The 20555-nt window shown below is 34.8% G+C and overlaps 3 protein-coding genes across 3 annotated transcripts; 1 reads left to right on the forward strand and 2 right to left on the reverse strand.

Annotated features, from left to right (window-relative positions):
* Positions 1 to 2300: 2300 nt before the first annotated feature.
* On the reverse strand, positions 2301 to 5258 carry LOTGIDRAFT_112768 (hypothetical protein; the record flags this gene model as incomplete). Its single annotated transcript, XM_009051144.1, has 1 exon — positions 2301 to 5258. A coding segment is annotated over one exon (2958 nt), but the record flags the coding sequence as incomplete, so codon positions are not given.
* Positions 5259 to 6991: 1733 nt separating this feature from the next.
* On the forward strand, positions 6992 to 15973 carry LOTGIDRAFT_230880 (hypothetical protein). Its single transcript, XM_009051145.1, has 11 exons — positions 6992 to 7043; positions 7478 to 7624; positions 8101 to 8223; positions 9674 to 9898; positions 10660 to 10694; positions 11019 to 11109; positions 12541 to 12587; positions 12760 to 12817; positions 13489 to 13551; positions 14020 to 14159; positions 14682 to 15973. The coding sequence occupies exons 3-11, from the start codon at positions 8115 to 8117 to the stop codon at positions 15021 to 15023; spliced, it is 1110 nt and encodes a 369-aa protein (XP_009049393.1). The 5' UTR covers positions 6992 to 7043; positions 7478 to 7624; positions 8101 to 8114; the 3' UTR covers positions 15024 to 15973.
* Positions 15974 to 15991: 18 nt separating this feature from the next.
* LOTGIDRAFT_230881 (hypothetical protein) lies at positions 15992 to 19852 on the reverse strand. The gene is made up of 3 exons (XM_009051146.1): positions 19580 to 19852; positions 17943 to 18007; positions 15992 to 17501 (listed from the first exon to the last, which is right to left on the reverse strand). The coding sequence occupies exons 1-3, from the start codon at positions 19842 to 19844 to the stop codon at positions 16659 to 16661; spliced, it is 1173 nt and encodes a 390-aa protein (XP_009049394.1). The 5' UTR covers positions 19845 to 19852; the 3' UTR covers positions 15992 to 16658.
* Positions 19853 to 20555: the final 703 nt, after the last annotated feature.

A 20555-nucleotide genomic window follows, 5' to 3' on the forward strand; every position in this document is an offset into this window, starting at 1 on the left:
ATGATGATTCCATTTAATACACCTTTCTAACCTCTAATGCCTCGATGAATGAAAAGCCCATCAAGGGGCGCAACTAGTAATCATGTAGACCACAGCTAACTTTGTTTCACTCTTCATACAAACAGTCGAAAGTTTTCCACTACAAGCAAGCCCAGTCTCCATTCGTGTCATAAATAAGCAGAATTACCTCTGTCATGTTTTCTCTGAAAGAATATCGACTTGACAGACTCAGTGACACACCTACATCAGGTAGTCAATAAAACAAGAAAATGCCCTCATTCTGTTGCACCAACTGTCACATTACTTTTCAGCTAAAATAGAGGTTTCAATCTTATTTAAAACTGTCCTGACTGGAGCTGTCCTGACATAATTTCCCTCGTTGTAGCCTACGTTTGCTAGCGTTACCGCCAAAGTTACCAAAATTAAATGAACGAATTTGCCCAATTGTGATATTCTTGCTTTTCAGCATATCTTCGGCTAAAATAAAAAGATTCTAGCAGATATATATTCCAATCCACTCTTCACATGATAAAGTGGAGAAAATAAATGGAATCGAAGATCTGGTACTAGTACGTACTCAGGGGAGGCTGACTGACGAATAATTCGTCAAAAAAGCAACAAATAAGAAACTACAAATTACTCATATAAATATCATTTCATTAAAAGCAAAATATAAAACATCATTCATTCGTTGATATACAACTTTTAACACAAAAATCCTCCGAACTATTGTCCATGAGACTTTTGACTTGGACCCGAAGTTCATCAATTGAAAAAAATGTCAAAGAAAGTTTATCACAGCACTGAAAAAATAGCAAAGTTCGGCAAATTTCAGTTACAATTCTCGAATGAAAACTGCTGTCCTGGAACGAAGCAGAAATCGTCAGTTCAGTGCACTTTTTAAGTCTTTGGGACAGAGCTTTAGCAGTATTGTCAAAGATGGGCAGCGATATCATATTTTGGTTCTCATTTTTTATGAGCGTTTGAGACAGGCACCGAGCCACAAGCCGAACGAAATATAGTTCATCTCTATAAGTATTCATCTCTCCTTTATCAAAAAGCCTCTCGTCTTCGAATTCTTCCTCCTCGTCACCCAGCAGCAATTTCAATAAAGTTTGCAAAACCTCATTTGGTCGAGTGGGAAAATGAATCTCGACCATTTTGCGTAGGAGTAGGTCCAAAGCATGCCCTGGTTGAACCTCTCCGGGTGAAGAAGCATCGAGTTTCAGATAAACTTTGGACGCTACTTCTTTCACGTCCAAGTCGTCCTCTTGAAGCAGATCGAAAAGAATAGTCCAAAAGTCCAAAGTCATATCTTTCAAAGTTCCCTTATCATCACGCAGTACGATGTCCGTATTGTCCAAGAGTGATTGGGCGACAGCTAACTGAAGATCTGCATCCTGTTCGGTTGAAGAATGTTCTTTCAGAACTGTATACCATTGCATCAACAGGTGTCCGTTTTGCTGTGTGTTATTGCCATGGTATAAATGATGAACTAATAAGGACACGAATCTGATGATACTACATTTGACTTCGTCTCGTCTCTCTGTTTCAAGCTTCTTCAAGCAAGTTGTAAAAATTCCCTTGATTGCATCTTCCTTTATGTTGTGTGTTATGTTTGGAATAGCTGTCAGAACTTCGAACGTTTTCCCGAGGCATTCAAAATGCCACTCATTATGAAGTGCAAGTTGTAAAAGTTCGTTAAGGATTTGGTCAACGTCCTTAAGTTTGGTGATGTGTTCAAGTAATTCATTCAATACCGAGAGTCGAACTTCGTAGCAATCCGAACGCATCAAACGAAGGGTTATACAAGTGTTCTCTTCATGGTATTTCAATACAAGTTTCGTCAGAACAGCTTGGCAATTCGCACCGCCTGGTAAACGTGTTATAGACCGAGAAGCTGCAGCTTTCAAATAATCCACATACTTTGGATAAAGTAAAGACACCTTAGCCGCTTCTGGAATAAGAGTAAATGTGCGGTCGAAAACTTCAAAAGAAACTTCAAGAACCATAGGACATCGGTTGTCTTCGGATAACAGCCACGTAACCTCTTCGAGGACCGGAGAAACATGGGCCAAGACAGAAGCTTTGATGGACAGGCTGAGTTCATGAGCTGCATCAAGCAGAAAGCGTATCTGGGTCAAAACACCATGGACACAGCTGTATGTTTTAGGATTGTCTGCCCTTGGAAGAATTTGAATCAGTTCCAAAATTACACTCGCAACTCTGTCCTTTTCTACCAAGGGTTGTATTGCTCTAGCAGCCATTACACGAGTCTTGTACACTGGACTAGAAGAACATTTAATGACTAGAGGAACAAAAGCTGCAAGATTCAAATTTGTGTCCGTTCCTTCCATTGCCGATGGGTAAAGTCTGCCCAGGACCATCAAGACTGGATACAAGCTCGGATGAAGATGGATGCCGTCTACTGATGATAAATTTTCAGTCGCCGATTTGAATTCACTCAACAAAAAGTCGTATAACTTGGGGAACTTCTGAAAAAATGCTCGTCCGGTAAGACAGTTCTTTCGGGACAAATCTGAGTCATCTCTGGACACTTTGACGCCAAATATTCTAGTCATCAAGGAGCTCAGCAACAAAGTGGATGAATTTCGAACAGACCAAAATTTAGATTTGAATCCCAAAATGGCAGCTATGAGACCATCAGATATGTAAGGCGAAACAAAATCACCAAGCTTGTTATCTTTGAATAGAACTTTTAGTATGTTCAGAGCATGAACTCGAGGCGGATTGTTGGTCGTACATGGAGAAGATTCGTTCATTGACAGTTTCAGTAAGATTGTCATCGCCTTTTGAAACGATTTGTGATCGTTGACTTCGGGTTCAGTGCCAAGTAATGCCTGTACGTAAAATGGGATACCAGCACTTCTCCGCGTTGAGCACAATCCAGTTGTACCATCATCCTGAGCAATATCTTCTAACAGCTTATCTAACCAAACTAAAGGCAACCGATTCAACTTGTCCAAAGGGCTCTTCCACAATCTTTCTGTCAACATCACAAATCCTGCATACGCCAGCTCAAAAGCTCCTCGATGTTTGGATTGCAGAAGCTGGGTGATGAAATAACTTCCAACGTCTTGAATCTGGTCAAATGACAGAAGTCCTTGCTCATTATGGATCTCGTTTTCAATACTGACTTTAAGACAGATTTCTCCAAGCAGTAAAGACACTTCTTTGATGCTTCTCCAGCAACATACTACCAGATATTCAGGCATCAAAGTAACGGTCTTCTCGCTTTTCTCCGCCTCCAGCATCAAATCCCTGTCTTCATCAGTTTGAGCAATAGCATCAAAGTTAAGACCTGGACCTCGTATAGCTTCAGCAGGGACATTGCCTTCTGGAGATGAATCCTGGACGACTGGTGAAACGATTTCAGCCACTTCGAGACAAACTTTCACTAAATTTTTGAAACAATGTTTCCAAGATGAGCTATTGCTGCAGGACTTGAGCTTGATATCGCCTAAAATGTATCTTATGCAATGGATCGTTGGGTAAATTGGTCGGTTAGCTGCAGCAAGCACAAGACCCTTCTTCGCAAATTCTGTCTGATCTTGTAATGAGAGCAAAAGCAACAAAACAAACTGAAGATAGTTTGAATGAGGTTCTGATGAGTCAATTCCATTCTTCGTACCATTTTTCAAAATTTTCAAATCCAATTTGTACCCCTTCATTACATCTGCGATTCCATCAATTTGCAGCAAGCAGCGAGCTAAATAAGCTGATGCTGTACTGTCCTGGGGTCTTGTACTAACAGACAACTTAACACAAGTATCAAACAGTTCTTTCAGTTGTTGATGGTCAATGACTGAGGAATCACTACACTTCACATAGTTGGTGAATATCTTTAAAGCTTCGATCTTGTTGTCTTCAAAGGTGTCAGCAATGCATTCCAGAAGAGTAACAAGATGTGAGGAAGTAAAATCAGCAAAGAAATGAAATGTTTGTTCACTACTTGGTGGATATAAGACATCCATCAGAGTCCTAAGCAATTTCAAGCAAGATGTCCTCATGGCAAAGGCCGCTCCTGGATAAAGACATTGAAAAAGACAGCTCTGAAGCCATTTAAGAAAGTTTTTGTATTTCAAAAGCTCTTCTTGGAGCTGTTTCTTCTCTTCAACTTTTCTTGATTTCTCCATTTGGCGGATCAATGAATTTTGACTGTCATTTATACGATTACAAAACTTTTTGGAGTAAGCGGTCATGTGCTGTCTAAAAGAAGGTGCTTGGTTATTTAAATTATTTGGAATGAAAAGTTTGACTAGTTCAAACTCTAAAGATTTGATAGGTTTGGATGTCTTTTTGTTTTCACACATCAAAGAGAAAGCATCTAATCGAATCTGTTCATCCAAAGAACACAAAGCATACTTCAAAACATCCATGTGGACAACACCACACCACATTTTCTCATCACTTTTCTGATCATCGAGAAGTCCCAGGGAGCGCCCACGACGCAAGCACATGATCAATGCACCAAGAGTGCCTTGCGATTGGGAGTCACGGTTCGATAGGTATTCTATCATATATTGAAGAATGTCATTACTGAAAGACATCAGTTTTGGAAGAAGATATTGAAGAATATGATTCTTTGTGCTCTTACAGTTTAAACAAAGTCCTTCTATCACTGGATTCACCCAAATTTTAAACCACTCGAAAGATTTTTCAGGTGAAAGTTCTAATTTATGGCTTGTGTAAAGTTTTTCATAAAATTCACTGCAATAGCAAGCTAGAGTGTGATCTGCTAATTGGTGTATGATATAATTAGTTATGTTCGGACAATGTTGAATAAGTCGCGAAGCACCTAAATTCCCTACAAGACAGGATAATGGAGCATATTTTCCTCTCTTGCACCAAGGTATATCCAGAACTTCTTTAATCAATTTTGAAATCCAAGGATCTGTTTCAATGTCACTGCCTTTCGAAAGGAGAATATGAGTCTTTAATATTTGGTCGAAAGCGATTCGAGCATTTTGTCTGACTGCATCCAAAGAGTCATCCACAGAATTCCATATGTATTCTAAAATATTTTGAACTAATTCGCTTCCACCAATAAATCGCGCTTGAAGACCTTGTGGAAGCTTTGGATCTTTAGACAGATTCAAAGCTTTCTCTGTCCATAAACTAATCAGTTTGGAAAGGATCACTTTACTGGCTGGGTTGCTCACTAACTGTACAAGCTGTAGAATCTCTGGTAAGAACAGCTCTGTAAGAAGAAACCTATCTGATCCACATTGAAACATCAAGTCATTTGAGTTCAGCATTGATAAAGATCCAAACAGAAAACACAGATAGCTTGGAGTGGACAGTTTTGATTGTTTAACACATTCCAAAGCTGTTTTCAACCACATAGGAACATATTCAGGAATATTACTATTTTTAAGGATTGAAACAAATAAAGGTCCCATATTTTCATTACAGCAGAGACGTGAAACTAAAGTCAATGTAATAGCTGCATTACAACGGCACTCCATCAAAATGTCCTCCATTTTTAACAAAATTTTCACATTTGTGACGACTAATTTTAACAAAACCCCTTCAATGTCCTCTGAATTGACTGAAAGTTTTTCTTGAAGTGTGTTGAAACATTTCTGAATCATTCTGTTGACTAATTGCTCTGTAACCAGACAATGATGCATGGACAAGTTCAATAAGACTGGAGAAGTAGCTGATTCAGTTTTGGTTAAAAAATGTTGATGAGCATCTGATAAATAGTTTGTGTATGGCACAACAGCAGAAATAACACATGTTTCACCAAAAGGAAAATTTTCTAATAAATTTGCTAAAATATCCACATTGTGTCTTATTCTACTGCTCGGGATCTCATCATCAGTTCTTGAAGATGTTTTGGATAAGATGCATCCTTGGAAAATGACTGATAAAAATGTTTTTGAATCAATGTTCAGGTTATTGATAAAACTGGCAATGAGTCTTCGAACTGAGCCTTTTGTGTCGATTGTTTTGGTGAAATATAACTCAGTCAAACACTGAAGTATGACTTTACAATTTTTCAAATCTTCTTTACATTTGATTTCTAGGATCACCTCTCTAGTTTTGCGTAAGTATTCTTTATGGTCTTCTACTCCAAACAACTGGCTGAGTTTATCATAGACTGGCTCAGTTGCTGTCTGTTCTTTACATTTTGTTATCAATTCCTCCATTTTTGTCTGAAATAATAATAAAATTAGGTTATGTTAAGAGGTTAAGTTGAAATATCATAGGTCTAGTCTAGTCTGATCCATTATTCAATTAACTCAAAATTGTTACATCAATTGAAATGAAATCTAAATGTGGGTTTTTCATTTCTTAACTAAACTTGCATTCATTAAAGTTTATAGCAGCCACAGAATGGCGCTAAGAGCTGTAAGTGTTCCAGATACACATAGCTGGCTTACTTACAATAGCACATTGTATTGTATAGGGCGACAGGCTATGCATAGGCCTATCATGAAATTAAAAATTTAAATTTAGTTACTGACTCTTACTTACAATTCTGATCGTTTCTGTTTCAGTTTATTTGAAGCAATGGAAATTTCAATTTCGGTTTTAAGGTTTTCTCTTATACTCCATTAACGAATCGTTTGCTATTTTCTGTAGCAAATAAGATGTTACTTCTAATCAGTGCTACGATTTGTTTACCATGTACCGTTAACCACGTGTCACAACCGGTTTCGGTTTATAATAAAGCCTAATGTTAGGATCTGGATAATTAATTATGAGCTGGCGCAAACGTTAGAATTATTTTGACATCATCTTTGTCAAATCTATATCAACTAAATGTTGAATATTTCAGAGTGTCTTAAAATTCCTATTTTTCTTGTCAGTATTGTTAAAAATCCCTTGAAATTTGGGAACTACATATTTCATTTTTAGACACTACCAAATAAAGGTCTATTCTTAAACCAGTTTGCTTATTCTTGTTACGGTAACCAATAAAATCTCATGCTGAATAATAAACACAGCAATGGCTGTCTCATGCCTGTTGAAATTTGGCAAAAATGTTATAAAGCCTTGCAACCTCTCTAAAGGTCATTTTAAATTCCCCACCTCCCCCACCTTTCCTACCTCCCCCACCTTTCCTCTCTCAACTAGCCCTAGAGGTATTTTCCCCTCCTAATGCATTCTTGATGCTGCAAAATCTGACTGTCTGTGTATTGATCAACTGAAAGGAAAGCCTACCGGTACTCCTCTTTTGGGAATCGGCTCCTTTTAATCTTGTTTATTCAAGTGATTCATTATTGAGTAGGGATGGATATGACTTTGGTTTTTTAACAAACATTAAGTTGATCTGTGAGGATGGAAATATTGCAGCGAAAGAATAGACATAGACCTAAATTAACTATACTGGACATCAAACTAAACCCCTATTCCTAAAGGCAATTTTCCCCAGACCACACTCAAAGTCACAAGAAATGTCATAAAGTATTTTATTAATGGTAAGATTGTTATGTTTTGTTTTCAGAAGGACTATTCTCCACCAGCCAATATCTTCCTGTGTCATATCAAAGTCATGTTCAATATTCAGTCTGGAGTAATGGAGACAGTTTATTGAAGACATGTACATCCAGTCAAGTAATTGTCACACGAAATTCTGGATTTTACAGAAAGTGTAAGAATTGAAGACATTTTGTCAAACATTAGTAGATAACTAATATCTACAGCATAGTTTTTGTGATTTAAACACAGCCGCAAAGGCTTGTTTTTCAAATATTCCTTTTTGGTGGAAATATTTCAACCCCTAAATCTCTACTCGATAGATTTCTTTAAATGAGTCTTTGATATTCATATTCTGAAATTTATTAACAAATGTTGGCACAATTTTATAGTTGGAGACAGGCAAGTAGCTAACCCGCATCAAAACATCTAAAGTTTTCAGGGGGGAGTTCTCCCCATTAGCTACTAGCCTGGTTGACTATTGTATACTGTTTATATCACATATAGGCTAGAAATAGGCATAGATAAGGAAGCACAAGATTTATATAGATATTCTGAAAAAAATTATCTCTAAATTGAGATCATCTGACAACAGTTTAAAGTTTAATTCTCTGAAGACAAGAAAAGACAGATATTCACTTTTTTTTTCAGTGCCTGCATCTAGAATGTGGGATGCCTTAACTACTGTCAGTAATCCTGGTAGGAAAAGAGGCAGAGCTAGGCATGTAAAAGGGTTAAGAATGGATTTAAATAAAGGCCAGAGACTTGGTGATGGTGAGTTTGTCTAAATATCGGTACAAGCAAGACAATTCCGTTAATCAAGAATCTCGTCCAAAGAATGGCAAAATCGAGAGTAATAGTTGTAAAGTCTTGGACTCTTCCAAAGAGAAGTACCATCAGGTGTTTCGAAAGGAGTAAGCATAGTCTGTTTCATAAGCAACACCAGCCACTACTATAATGGTCAACATCATTAGATACAACCAGATCAATTCATGTCTGACTAAACAAATGAGCCAAAATGCAAGAAGCTGGGGCCGGTTTCACAAAAGAGTTAAGACAGGTCGTAAGTTTGCAACCGATCGCAAGTCGTTCGTAAAACTTACGATGGATTTCACGAAATAAATACAGCCGCAACTTTGGTCGTTTTTTAGGATATAAGACTATTAGCTACGACATCTACTTAGATGTCGTAAGACCGATCTTTCGTTATCAAAATGGTGGGTTGCACGGGGATGTGTCCGTAACACAACAAGATTTAAGGGGTAGAGTTGTTAATACCGCTTTAACGCTTAAGAAACTGCAGAAAAAGGAAGTGAAATGAAGTACGAGTGTACTAGACTGCAAAGCAATTACAACAAGTGGCGGTTGTTCAAATCTCACATAGATTTAAAAGTGGGCCTAGGTGGGTGTGTCAAGTGCAAGTAAAAACAGTATGCCTGTCTCAGACACTCGAGTAAACATCTCCTACTGTCCTAGCTTTGCCGAAAGTAGGATATTTGAGTCTCTCAGTCTAAAATGGACAGGTCTAGGATGGAACATCTATTTTAAAATAATTGGTAAAATTGGAAGAGATGGTCTAGAGAGTTTCTTTTTACTGTCCCCACTGACGACGTACTCACACAGTAGGCTACAAAGTTTTGCCTGGACATTTTGTTTGACGTATTCTCTGCTTTGGAATCGTAGGTCTAAATGAAATGCTGCTATTACAGATATTGCCGAGATTTTTCGTTTGACCATGTCGTAACTAAGATCGTCGTACGATCATTTTGAGCAAGTGGTTTTATGATACTAGCTACGATCGTATATTTCTTCTACACTTAGTCGTAAACTTGCAACGATTGTAAGCTTTGTGAAACCTGCCCCAGAATGTTAAAATGGAAATTCATAGTACTTATAACATAGACCTAGGAATCAATGATATTATCAGAATAGTAAATACAAACTAAAATATTATTAGTATTTGATTAGTATATTATAAGTAATTATAAACTTTCATGTTAAAGGGACAGGTGCAGTATTTTGGGAGGTTGATTTTAGTCTTTAATATATGTTTATAGTCTTCAGAAGTACTAGAAATGTACTCACTATTACTATATATATATCTTTTCTATATATCACAGAGTATTTTAAAATGAGGTTCCTGTCCCGTTAAAGGTATATAGTTTTTTAAATAGTTACAGTACAACCCTTTACACACTGAATATTATTTTCACTTTTATTTTAGGAAAGGTTAGAATGTCATGGCCTGGTCTGAATACTGCAACATCTACTGGAGAAAGTAGACAAATTATTCAGGAATTAGAGGCTGATCCAGAACGGAAGGCTAAACTGGCAGGTGCTCGAATGAGGAGAAAAATGACTTCTCGTAGAGTGCCGGCATTACAGAGAGGATGGTCTGGAAATAGCCTTCCAGGAACCAGCATTGGACCACCTGACCCGATTAACGACTGTAAGTAGAACTTTTTGACGATCTAATTTACTACATAGTAAGGCCATCAGTGTTAATATTGTCTGAGCAAAGTTTTTGGAATATCAGCCTCAAGATAGCGCTGCTTGTCTTAAAATGTCTTAGAATTACGTTGATGAAATTATAAGCATGAGCACACATTATTTGTTTTTATAGAGGACAATTTTCAGCCAAAATTTCTGACCTCTTTTTGGTTGAAATTTCTACGAGAGAAATGTGTTTCTTTTCAATGTAGACTTACAAAAAATTATATTTTTTTCACCACAAAGACATTCTTAGACTCTCAGTACTATTTTGAGACTGATATTCCAATTCTCTTAAAGACATAGAAAAATTCAAAAATAATTTTGCTTTGCTCAGCCAATGTTTCTGACATCTTGATTGATGAGGAATCTGTGCTCAACCCTTGAATACAGTGTTGTTGATGATTCCGAAATGGATCAGATTCTTTACAAAATCATAAAGATACTTTGACGCATTAAAAGCATTGTCTGAAAAGGTCAATACTCTGCACACACATGGATTTGATGGCTCAAATTTTGAGGGTGAGCTGTAGACACTAATACTGATAAGATGAGCTAAAAGAATTTCTTTTGTGAAACTTAAGTACAATTGGTCAAACGGATGATGAACTTGTCCCTTTTAAACTGCATCACAGCAGGGGAAAGCTGGAAATCTGAACAAAATTCATATTTCACAATTGAAAAATCATTTACTTTTATTTCTGTATTTTCTATTGTCAGATAAGTTTGAAGGATTTGATTCTAGAGTTTTAGAGGTAAAACTTTATTTTTTGAACTGATTTTAATTATGAAGTAGGAAGTGATAGCGCAACACAAAGCAGAATCTTTGTAGGATGCGCTATCCCACAATTCCATATTTTGTCAAGAAACAGGTTCTACATGACATGCTTTGATTGGTTAAAGATACTACCTTTGGAACAGACCTTTGGTAAAAAACTTGTTAGATTGCAACGCAGGCTAAAGAGTTGAAATTGTGATCTCATTTTAATTAGATTGTATACAGACAAGATTATAGTCAATGAAACACTGTTATTTACGAAAAAATACAGAAAACTTTATGTGGAATTTTGTAATTTCAGCTGAAAAGGGTATCGAATGTTACAGCTAATTTAGGAAAAATTTATACAACCAGTGCTTTTGTTGCTACTGGTAACGGTAATGGATTGGCAGGTTAGTGAATTATTATAAATTCTTATTTACCTTTTCTTCTTTGTTTCATATTTAATTTTTGATTTTAAATATATTATATCTAAATTTGTCGACTATTCAGTAAAGGGAAGATTGAGGCTGTCTAATTAAAATTAGACCAATCTTTCATTCTGTTTTTTATTAGTTTTTATTTTTAATATAGCCACTTCAGTTAGGGTCTAAGTAATTTATCTGTTTGATGACACCACTAGCTTATCAAATTTGTTAACTCTCCAACACTGGGATTTTGTGACGCAAACTAAAGGTATATTCTGTGAAGCATTAGACACTGAATGAACCTATAGTTCACGTCATAAAATCCCAGCCTTGGAACAGCAGGAATTAGGAAGCTAACAAAAAAAACACAACCAAAGTTTGGTCTAATTTTACGTCATAAGAATGGGACTGTGGTAGAAAGTTTGTAAGATTACAATCTTATGATAATTTGATTTTATCACACCAAATTGCTCCATACCTAGGCCCATGCTTTCTATGAGTTGTATTCTCATTTCTCATTTCACAAAAAAAAAATGTTGATAGCTGACATAGCTATATAAAGCAGTGAAATGGACAGATAATTGAAATAGTCTATATGTTACTCTATATATTATTCTATATAATATTCTATATATTATTCTATATATTCTATATATTGTTCTATATATTGTTCTATATATTACTCTATATATTATTCTATATATTATTCTATATATTGTTCTATATATTATTCTATATATTATTCTATATATTATTCTATATATTATTCTATATATTATCCTATATATTATTCTATATATTATTCTATATATTATTCTATATATTATTCTATATATTACTCTATATATTATTCTATATAATATTCTATATATTGTTCTATATATTATTCTATATATTATTCTATATAATATTCTATATATTGTTCTATATATTATTCTATATAATATTCTATATATTATTCTATATATTGTTCTATATATTGTTCTATATATTATTCTATATATTGTTCTATATATTATTCTATATATTATTCTATATAATATTCTATATAATATTCTATATATTATTCTATATAATATTCTATATATTGTTCTATATATTATTCTATATATTATTCTATATAATATTCTATATAATATTCTATATATTGTTCTATATATTATTCTATATAATATTCTATATATTGTTCTATATATTATTCTATATATTATTCTATATAATATTCTATATATTGTTCTATATATTATTCTATATATTATTCTATATAATATTCTATATATTGTTCTATATATTATTCTATATATTATTCTATATATTATTCTATATATTGTTCTATATATTATTCTATTAATTATTCTATATATTATTCTATATAATATTCTATATATTATTCTATATATTATTCTATATATGCAGGCTATGGTATAGCTAAAGCAGCTAATATGAAAGCAGCTTTGAGGATTGTAAGTATAATATTGTTGAACTTTAACAACCGAATAATATTTATTACTTATAGCAAATTTCTATTCAAAGTTTTAAAATTAGAATAAAATTCAAATGTATTCAAAGGAGGCCAATATGGTATGTGATGTGCTAAACCTAGTATGACTATTACTGTTGTATGTTATCTTATAGGCCAAGAATCGTGCAGCTCAACAGTTAGTTTTTATAGAGCGGTATAATGAAGCTACAGGTAAGTTTTATTAGGCATAGGTGTAACTTTCATGACAAGCAGGTCTGTTTCTAGGAAACATTAGCTGTGCAGGGGTGATAAAATTTTCCAGGGGGACGCAGGCTGACCCAGGATGTTTTTTCACTGTGTAAATTGATAGAAATTTTGAAAGTTGTGGGGCAAATGCCAAGCCAGCCTCTTTTCCAGGATCCCTGGTTTAATGCCCCTGTCTCAGGTGTTCCATGTACCAACCCCCCTGTCTAAGAATGGGCTGGGGAGCCGCAGTGGCTCAGTGAGTTAGACGCTTGCTCACTAACCTGAAGGTCCAGGGTTCAATCTCGGCATAGGTCGAGATAATACCTTTGGATTTTTCAACCCGGTTCCCCCCTGTCAGTGATGCAGGTACGAGGGGCTGACATGGAAAAAACGCTGTCCTGGCAAAATTTTCCTCACTGCACCCTGCATGGTGTTGCCCGTCTTCATTAGCCCACATGGTGCAGAAAAGTAGGACATATAACTCCATTCATTTCATTTTATTTAAGAATGGGCTAAAAAGAAGCAAAGTGTACTTTTGGCTGCAAATTTTGAATAAACGTTAACGCATATTTTCGTAGGCCAATATGCATGTTATACGAAGAAAAATAAGGGGAAAAGCTCATTTCATTTCTATTTTTCTTGTGTTCTATTTTCAGTTTATCATAATTTCCACTGTCAAGTAAATAAATCACAGATCTTTGTTCATAAAGCGGCAGAAGGTAAGGACATCTTTATTTTAGGACTAAAGCTAATATACCTGACCTGAAACCTGTCCTCAACCAGTGTATTCGGAAGCTGACCGCATATTGAATTTGACCACTTTATCACCTATCCTCGCTATTAAATGGCTATATATACAGGTTATGTTATTGTAAAAGTTAAAAATTTATCTTTAATGTTGAATTTCAGTATTTCTTGGCATCACCATTCAAATTGATGTTGTTTATGAGATTTTGGTCAAGTTCAAATTTGACAATTTTTCATTGAAGGGTGTTTGAGTTATTACCCTTGACTTATGAAAATATCTTAAAAGGTTTAAGACATGAGACATGCCAGCGAGCGTATGTTACCTTGCTTGGCAAGCTATCTTCATCAAAATTTCATCGTTCATTGAAAGTCTGAAGTGTAGGTGTATTTTACTGCGCCTTGCAATCATGCTTTAACCTCTCGCCATTTATTTACAACAGGTTCTGGAGTGAAAGCCCATCGTTGTATTAAAACTTTATGCCAGTTAATTGGTATCACAGATTTACGAACTAGAACTGAGGGCTCCACTAGGAACATACAAAATATAACTAAAGCTTTTTTTAATGGATTGATCAAGCAGGTAAGAAAACTAGAAATTATAAAAGTGAGATATCTATTTGTAAGGTGCTTTGAAGTCTTTTTGGGCTATTCACTGTGCATTGAGGAAATATTGACTATTTAAGAATGCAGAAACATTAATATTGTGTTTATCAGGTATCTGTTAAGAGTCAATGATATATGATATGAATGTGTTTTTTTTTATAAATAGGTTGTTATTCTTTGAATATTTGTCAATATTTTATGAAAACGTAAAATGCGTTTTTAATAGAAATACAGCTCTAATTTTTTTATTTGGATATTTTTTATGCGATACTACAAGTACAAAATTGCCATCTTGATCCTAATTGGAATGCTTTAGCAGAAGACTGAAAGAATAGGCTAATGACTCTGTCCAGGCAAGGTTTGCTCATTTCACACTGCATGGTGTTGCACATAAGCCAAAACAGTTGCAGAAAAGTGAGACTAATTTTCATTTCAATACATGCAGCAAAATTAAATTTCCTTTTTTTCTTTGACCTTTTTCTTTGTCTGTTCATTTTAGGAAACCCATCAACAACTAGCTGAAAGAATGGGATTGAATGTTGTTGAGATTCGAAGAGGAGTTCCAACTATTGTTGCCAGACCTCAGAACAGACCGTCCGTTAAGAAGGAAGACAAGCCAAAAAGCACTGATTTGATATTCGCTAACCTGTACTTTGATGGAAAAGTGCCGTTAAAGAAACGAATCGTTGAGCCCTTTTATCATAAAATGCGACCCTATAAATTGAAACAGTTTTTTTTGTATAAAAATCGCAATCAACGTCAAATTCAAAGGGAGAGAGCTGTTTATGGTTTGGAACCAAATAAAGAAGAACGTAAAATCCGATGTTTACCATTGAAATAGACCATTGATTCTTGTTAATGAAAAAATGAAAGTAATATCATCCTCACAAGCCATGTTGTTAGAATTCCTGTGTGTGTGAAGATGATGTATAAAATATAATGTGTTTGTACCATGAATATCACTCTAATTAAAGTTAAAGTTAGATTGCTCTTTTATTTCTTTTTTTTCTGATTTCTGATTGGTTAAGAATAACATCATTAGAACAGGACTGTGGTAAAGAACTTATTAGACTAGAATGCAGACATGAATATGAAAAAGAACTAAAATTGTAATAAGATTGCATGAATATCAGCCTCAAAGATCTAGGCACAATTGATAATTATGTGCTGGAAGATATTGAATAGTTTGTATATTGTTTAATTTCTGTGTTATACTCTGGGAATATCATCTTCACACGACTATTTTCTTGTCCTTGGGAAGATGTTAAATACTTTTTAGGTTGTTGTATTTCTGTATATGCAAGGAATATCATCTTCACATATCATGGGATTGGTTGTGTTAGAAAATGTCAGTTCATTCTTGTATTTGGGAAGATGTTGAATGGTTATTGATGTGTTGTATTTTGGCAATGGATATCATTTTCACAAGTCAAGGATTGTATTGGGAAGAATATAATCCTGTCATTAGGCTTGTGAAGATGAATGACTATCAGTGTGATATGTGTAACAGGGAAAAGAAATTTAGGGACTATGAACTTTGCATATTGCTTAGATAATCAAATTTTGCTGATTTTTTAAAGTAAATTTGAATATCAGCCTCATTTAATTCTAAAGTTTAGATTGAATAAACACACACTTCTCTCCCAGACGTTTCAAAGATAAAATATTAATATATTTGCCTTCCTACGTAATCTGGATATTTAGACAGTGTAAATATGATGCCCTAGAGCTATGTTTTATTGTTATTGTATTATGCAGGCTTTAGATGTCACAAATACATCTCAATTTATCAAAAACAATCAATTTTTTGTTTTGTTTTTTTTTTCTAAATAGATACTAGTGCTATTGATAACAATTTTCAAACTTTTTATTTTTCTTATATACTTTAACAATTCTCAGAAAATTCACCAAAAAATGGAAGATGGTCTGGGTCTCCAAGTTTTATATTTCCTACCATTGAGTTCTTAAAGTGATACCGGTCTTAGAGTGAACAAGTTCTCAAGAATAGTCAATATGCGTATATATTCATCAGTGACTTACCTGGTGTCATAAAGTTGCAACAGAATCCCTGGAAAATTGGAAAATTCACAAAACTAAGTAATTATTGAAAAACGCTTAATCATTTTTCAATAGTTAATTGTATATTTGTGGATAATTAATTGGTTTTTTGGATTTATCGGATTATATAAGGATCCTGTTATGTTTTTTATGACACCAGGTATATCTGCTGATGAATATGCTCTTAGTTTAAAATTCTTAAATTTTATGTTCATTCTAAGACGTAGTATTCCTTTAAATGTCGGTTCCTTAAATGAACAAATGAGCGAATACATGAAGTGCAATGCTATAAATATTCATTGATTTACTGAATATTCATTAACATATTAACTTTCAACTTCAGCTCGTTCAATAGCTATATGAATTAGAACAAATATGTACAATAGAAAAGTTTTCGTATGAATGTTATCCAGTTTCATCATGGTCCCTTGGCGTCAAGTTTTGCTAAAATATCTTTGATGAGTTTATTCACTTCTGTATGATATTGTAAGATCAGTCCAAATAATTCGTCTTGTTTAGAAATTAAGTTCTCAATGGATACGACTTTAGCCGTTGTCGGAGGCGCAGGGTCGGTGCTTTTAACATTTACAGTTGTTTGCGATTGCATGTTCTGCTTTGTCTCCACTTCGTTATCGTAAGCTGGGATTTGATCCACCGGTCTAGAAACAATCGGCAAGTTATAAATTGATAATGGACCTGCCAAGGTTGCTGGTTTTGCTATTTTTGATGCAACGGATGTCTGTTCAATCTTCTTCTCCACTACGGGTCTCGGCATCCCAAATCCTGAATTCATGCTCTCTTCATTGTCACTCTTTCTCGGAGCAGGTCTATTAAAAATGGAAAGGATGTCTTTGCTTATTTCAGGTCGCATGTAGGTTGTTTTCCTTCTCGGCGGGGGAGGGATCTTTTCACCATTTTTGGGACGACTGAACATCGACGCCAGATCCGTATTTATAAACGGGTTGGAAGACTGTTTGCTGATCAAATCGTTTCCAGGTTGTGGCAGGATTTCAAAAGCCCTGCTGGTGATCAGCGTGCGATTTGTTGTCCCATTTGCTTGCTGGAGTCTCATTTGAGCATCTCGATCCATTCGTTCTCTCAAGCCTCCCACTTTAACTTTATTCAGAAAGAAATCAGAACTGACTTGTGACAACCGTTCTAAGGATTTCAGCCTCTCAACTAAAGACAGAGTCGGTTGGAAACATGTTGCCAAGGTTACCAATATCAGAATAATTCCAAAGCGAGTCATTGATATTTTTGTCTGAAATGAAAAGGTAAATATTATTTTTGTGGAAATGTTCTTTGTAAAAACAAACAAATTTTATTTCGATTAATAAGTAAAGACGTGTAAAAGGTTTTTTCCAATTGGAATCTAAAAATAAAAACATAAAATATGTAACAGGTATTGATGCAGCTAGTCGATATTCGCATCACTAAATATTGCTCATATAGAGTTCTTGATTATGAGAAGGGGATGTGACATGTATTTTGTAAACCTTTTATTGATCAGAGTCGGCCTATCTGACTGGCTGAAAAAATTATTAACCCAGAACAAATGTTGCATCAGATCACGGTTGACAAAGAGTCATACACTGAATAACACGAAACATCTCCTTTTACAGTTTAATCCGAGTAGAAGTCATCCTCCCGGCATGCTTAATCAGAAATCGAATCTGACTTTGATAAGAAAATCCTTACTTACCTGTATCCCAAATATCCGTTGTTGATTTTCAAAATATTTTCTACATTTTACAATATTTCTGTCATCTTTTTTTTCAAAATTGAAATTTACTGCTTTCAATATACAATCGCAACTCGTGTTTTTTTAATCATACGTTATCTCCAATAATGGTGAATATCAAGGCGGCAAACGCAATGAAGATCGCCTCGAAAACGTTCCATGAAAGAAACTGCAATGAGAAATCACTAATCTATCCACGAGACCAGCTATTCCAAAAAGGGAAAACTAATATCCTTTGTTGAAATGAATATTATCATTTCAGAGGTATTGTTTAATATATTAAAATTCATTTTTTTGTACCAGAATCAGGTGTCTGTAAATCGTTCGGAAAAACTCCGTCAAGTTGGGCCTATGGTGACTTTCACGTTTGGCTGTTTGTATTTTATTTCTGTGCCCGATAAATTCAGCAAGCATAAACATGTACAATGACAGACGGTTAACAGAATGCTAATCGCGTTTCTTCTCTGAACGTGGCTAGAGTGTTTCGAATGTTACAAGTCTTATAGTTGTCGGAACATGGTGCAAGAAAAATGATAAATCTGTCACATTTCGTATTATTTCTAGACTCTATATTTTGACTTGATGTAAATCATTTGACATTTTAAGACTTAAAGGGACAGAATCGCAATCCGCTTAACCAATCATACCTTGGTATCAGAAACGCGATTTTTTTTTAGCTAAGCTAATCGGTATCCATAGCTCACCTTCAAAATCTTAGCTCTCAAATCCACGTGTGATCAGAATTATCAACGTCTGAATGTTAAAATGATCGCTCATCTAAATAACTCTTTACATGTAACACCCACGAGGAATGCCCATTTACTGGGTTGATAGACAAGTTACCGTCCGCTCCTAGTCAAATTCGCAAACGCCACCGTCGACTTTGACCCCAACGATTTGTCTATAGTAAGACTATCTACACTGCGTAGACAAGATTTATGGTCAAATTTTGAACTTACTGTGCGTTGAAAACGAAACCTGCACAAAATCATCATGGACTGCTGGTGGACTGTGAATACGTATATAGTAAAAGTCCATGACGTGGTCTATACGTCCGCTCTCATCTAAAGCCAATTCCCAGCGTATATAGTAAGCGGAAATAATCCAGATAAAACACAACTAGATCGTTATAGGAATTTGATTTTAACTAATCTAATCTAAATGGCTCAAAATAATATTTTTATATTACAAAATGTATTGTATAACCAAATCCTGCAACATTACACAAATCATCATTCAATGGAATATCAAAGGTACAATTTATAGATAAATAAGACAATTTTACAGATAAATATTTCTAGAATATTAATTATTGCTTTCAACGTTTCGATGTGAGAACCACATAACCAGAAATATAATGATTGATAGTTTCTCATTTTTTTCACAAATCGTTTTCATCTTTGCTGATAAAAAGTTTCTTGTCATATATTATTAGGCGATACGAAGTCCTTTTTGAAAACTACCGAAAGCAGCATCTTTTATAATTCAATTCTTCTAGGAGAGTATCTTCCGTATATTAGTAATGTCTTATACTACTGGTATCTAAATCCTTTCTCTAATATGAACCAAGTTCTTCTAAGCTATTGCAATCAACGGACCTTCTGTCGGATATGCCGGAATGGATTCAACGGGAGATTGAGACGTCGTTGGTTTCAGATGCCGTATGAAATCTTTAAGAAGTTTATCCATTTCTGCAATATGTTGATGTAATGCCAGAAATTGGATGTTGGCTTCTTCCAGACGAGATGAGAAATTCTTCAACGAGTATTCAGGTGTGGTGGTTTTGTGTGGAGCGGTCTCAGCTAGATAAGGCATACCACAAACTACCAGTAAAACTACAACTCTAATCATACTTCTGTTCATTTTAAAACCTAAAATATGTAAATATTAATAAAGCTTAGTCCACACGAGCAAGTTTTCATTGACAAGGAAAATTGTTCAATGTTTGAGCAAGGATTTGTCACTTCGTCTCGTGTGGACGCACCCAACAATTTTTGTTGGGGAGTGCTGCCATCTGGCGACCCTAGTGAAAATCACAACAAAATGGCCGTTGTTATTTTTAGTTTATAGTGACGACTTCGGCATTTTCGTTTATAGTGTGGCAAGTTTTCCTTGCTGGTGCGTTTACACGAGCAATTCTTCATTGCTGGGTCATTAAGGGTCAGCAAATCGCATGCACAGTTTTCCAACAAGTGAAATTTTGGCTTGTTCAACCAGTGGATTTCGAGCAAGTTTTCCTTGTCAAGGAAAAATTGTCAACGAAAACTTGCTCGTGTGGACTAACCTTAAGAGTTTGAAAGAGCGCCCATGTCTTCTGCTATAAACTGTTAAATGATACTTCTTATTACGGAGCCCCTGAGGCGCAATTTTCCATACTTTTATAAAATATTTCGTTTTAACGAAATAATTAATTCGTTTGAACGAAATAATTAATTTGTTTAAACTAAATAATATCATATATTTCGTTTAAACGAAAAATCATTTCGTTTAAACGAAAAATCATTTCGTTTAAACGGATTAGTTATTTCGTTTAAACGAAATATATTACGTTATTTCGTTTAAACGAAATATATT

This window comes from Lottia gigantea (assembly GCF_000327385.1).
Source record: "Lottia gigantea unplaced genomic scaffold LOTGIsca_16, whole genome shotgun sequence".
Taxonomy (NCBI): Eukaryota; Metazoa; Mollusca; class Gastropoda; family Lottiidae; genus Lottia; species Lottia gigantea.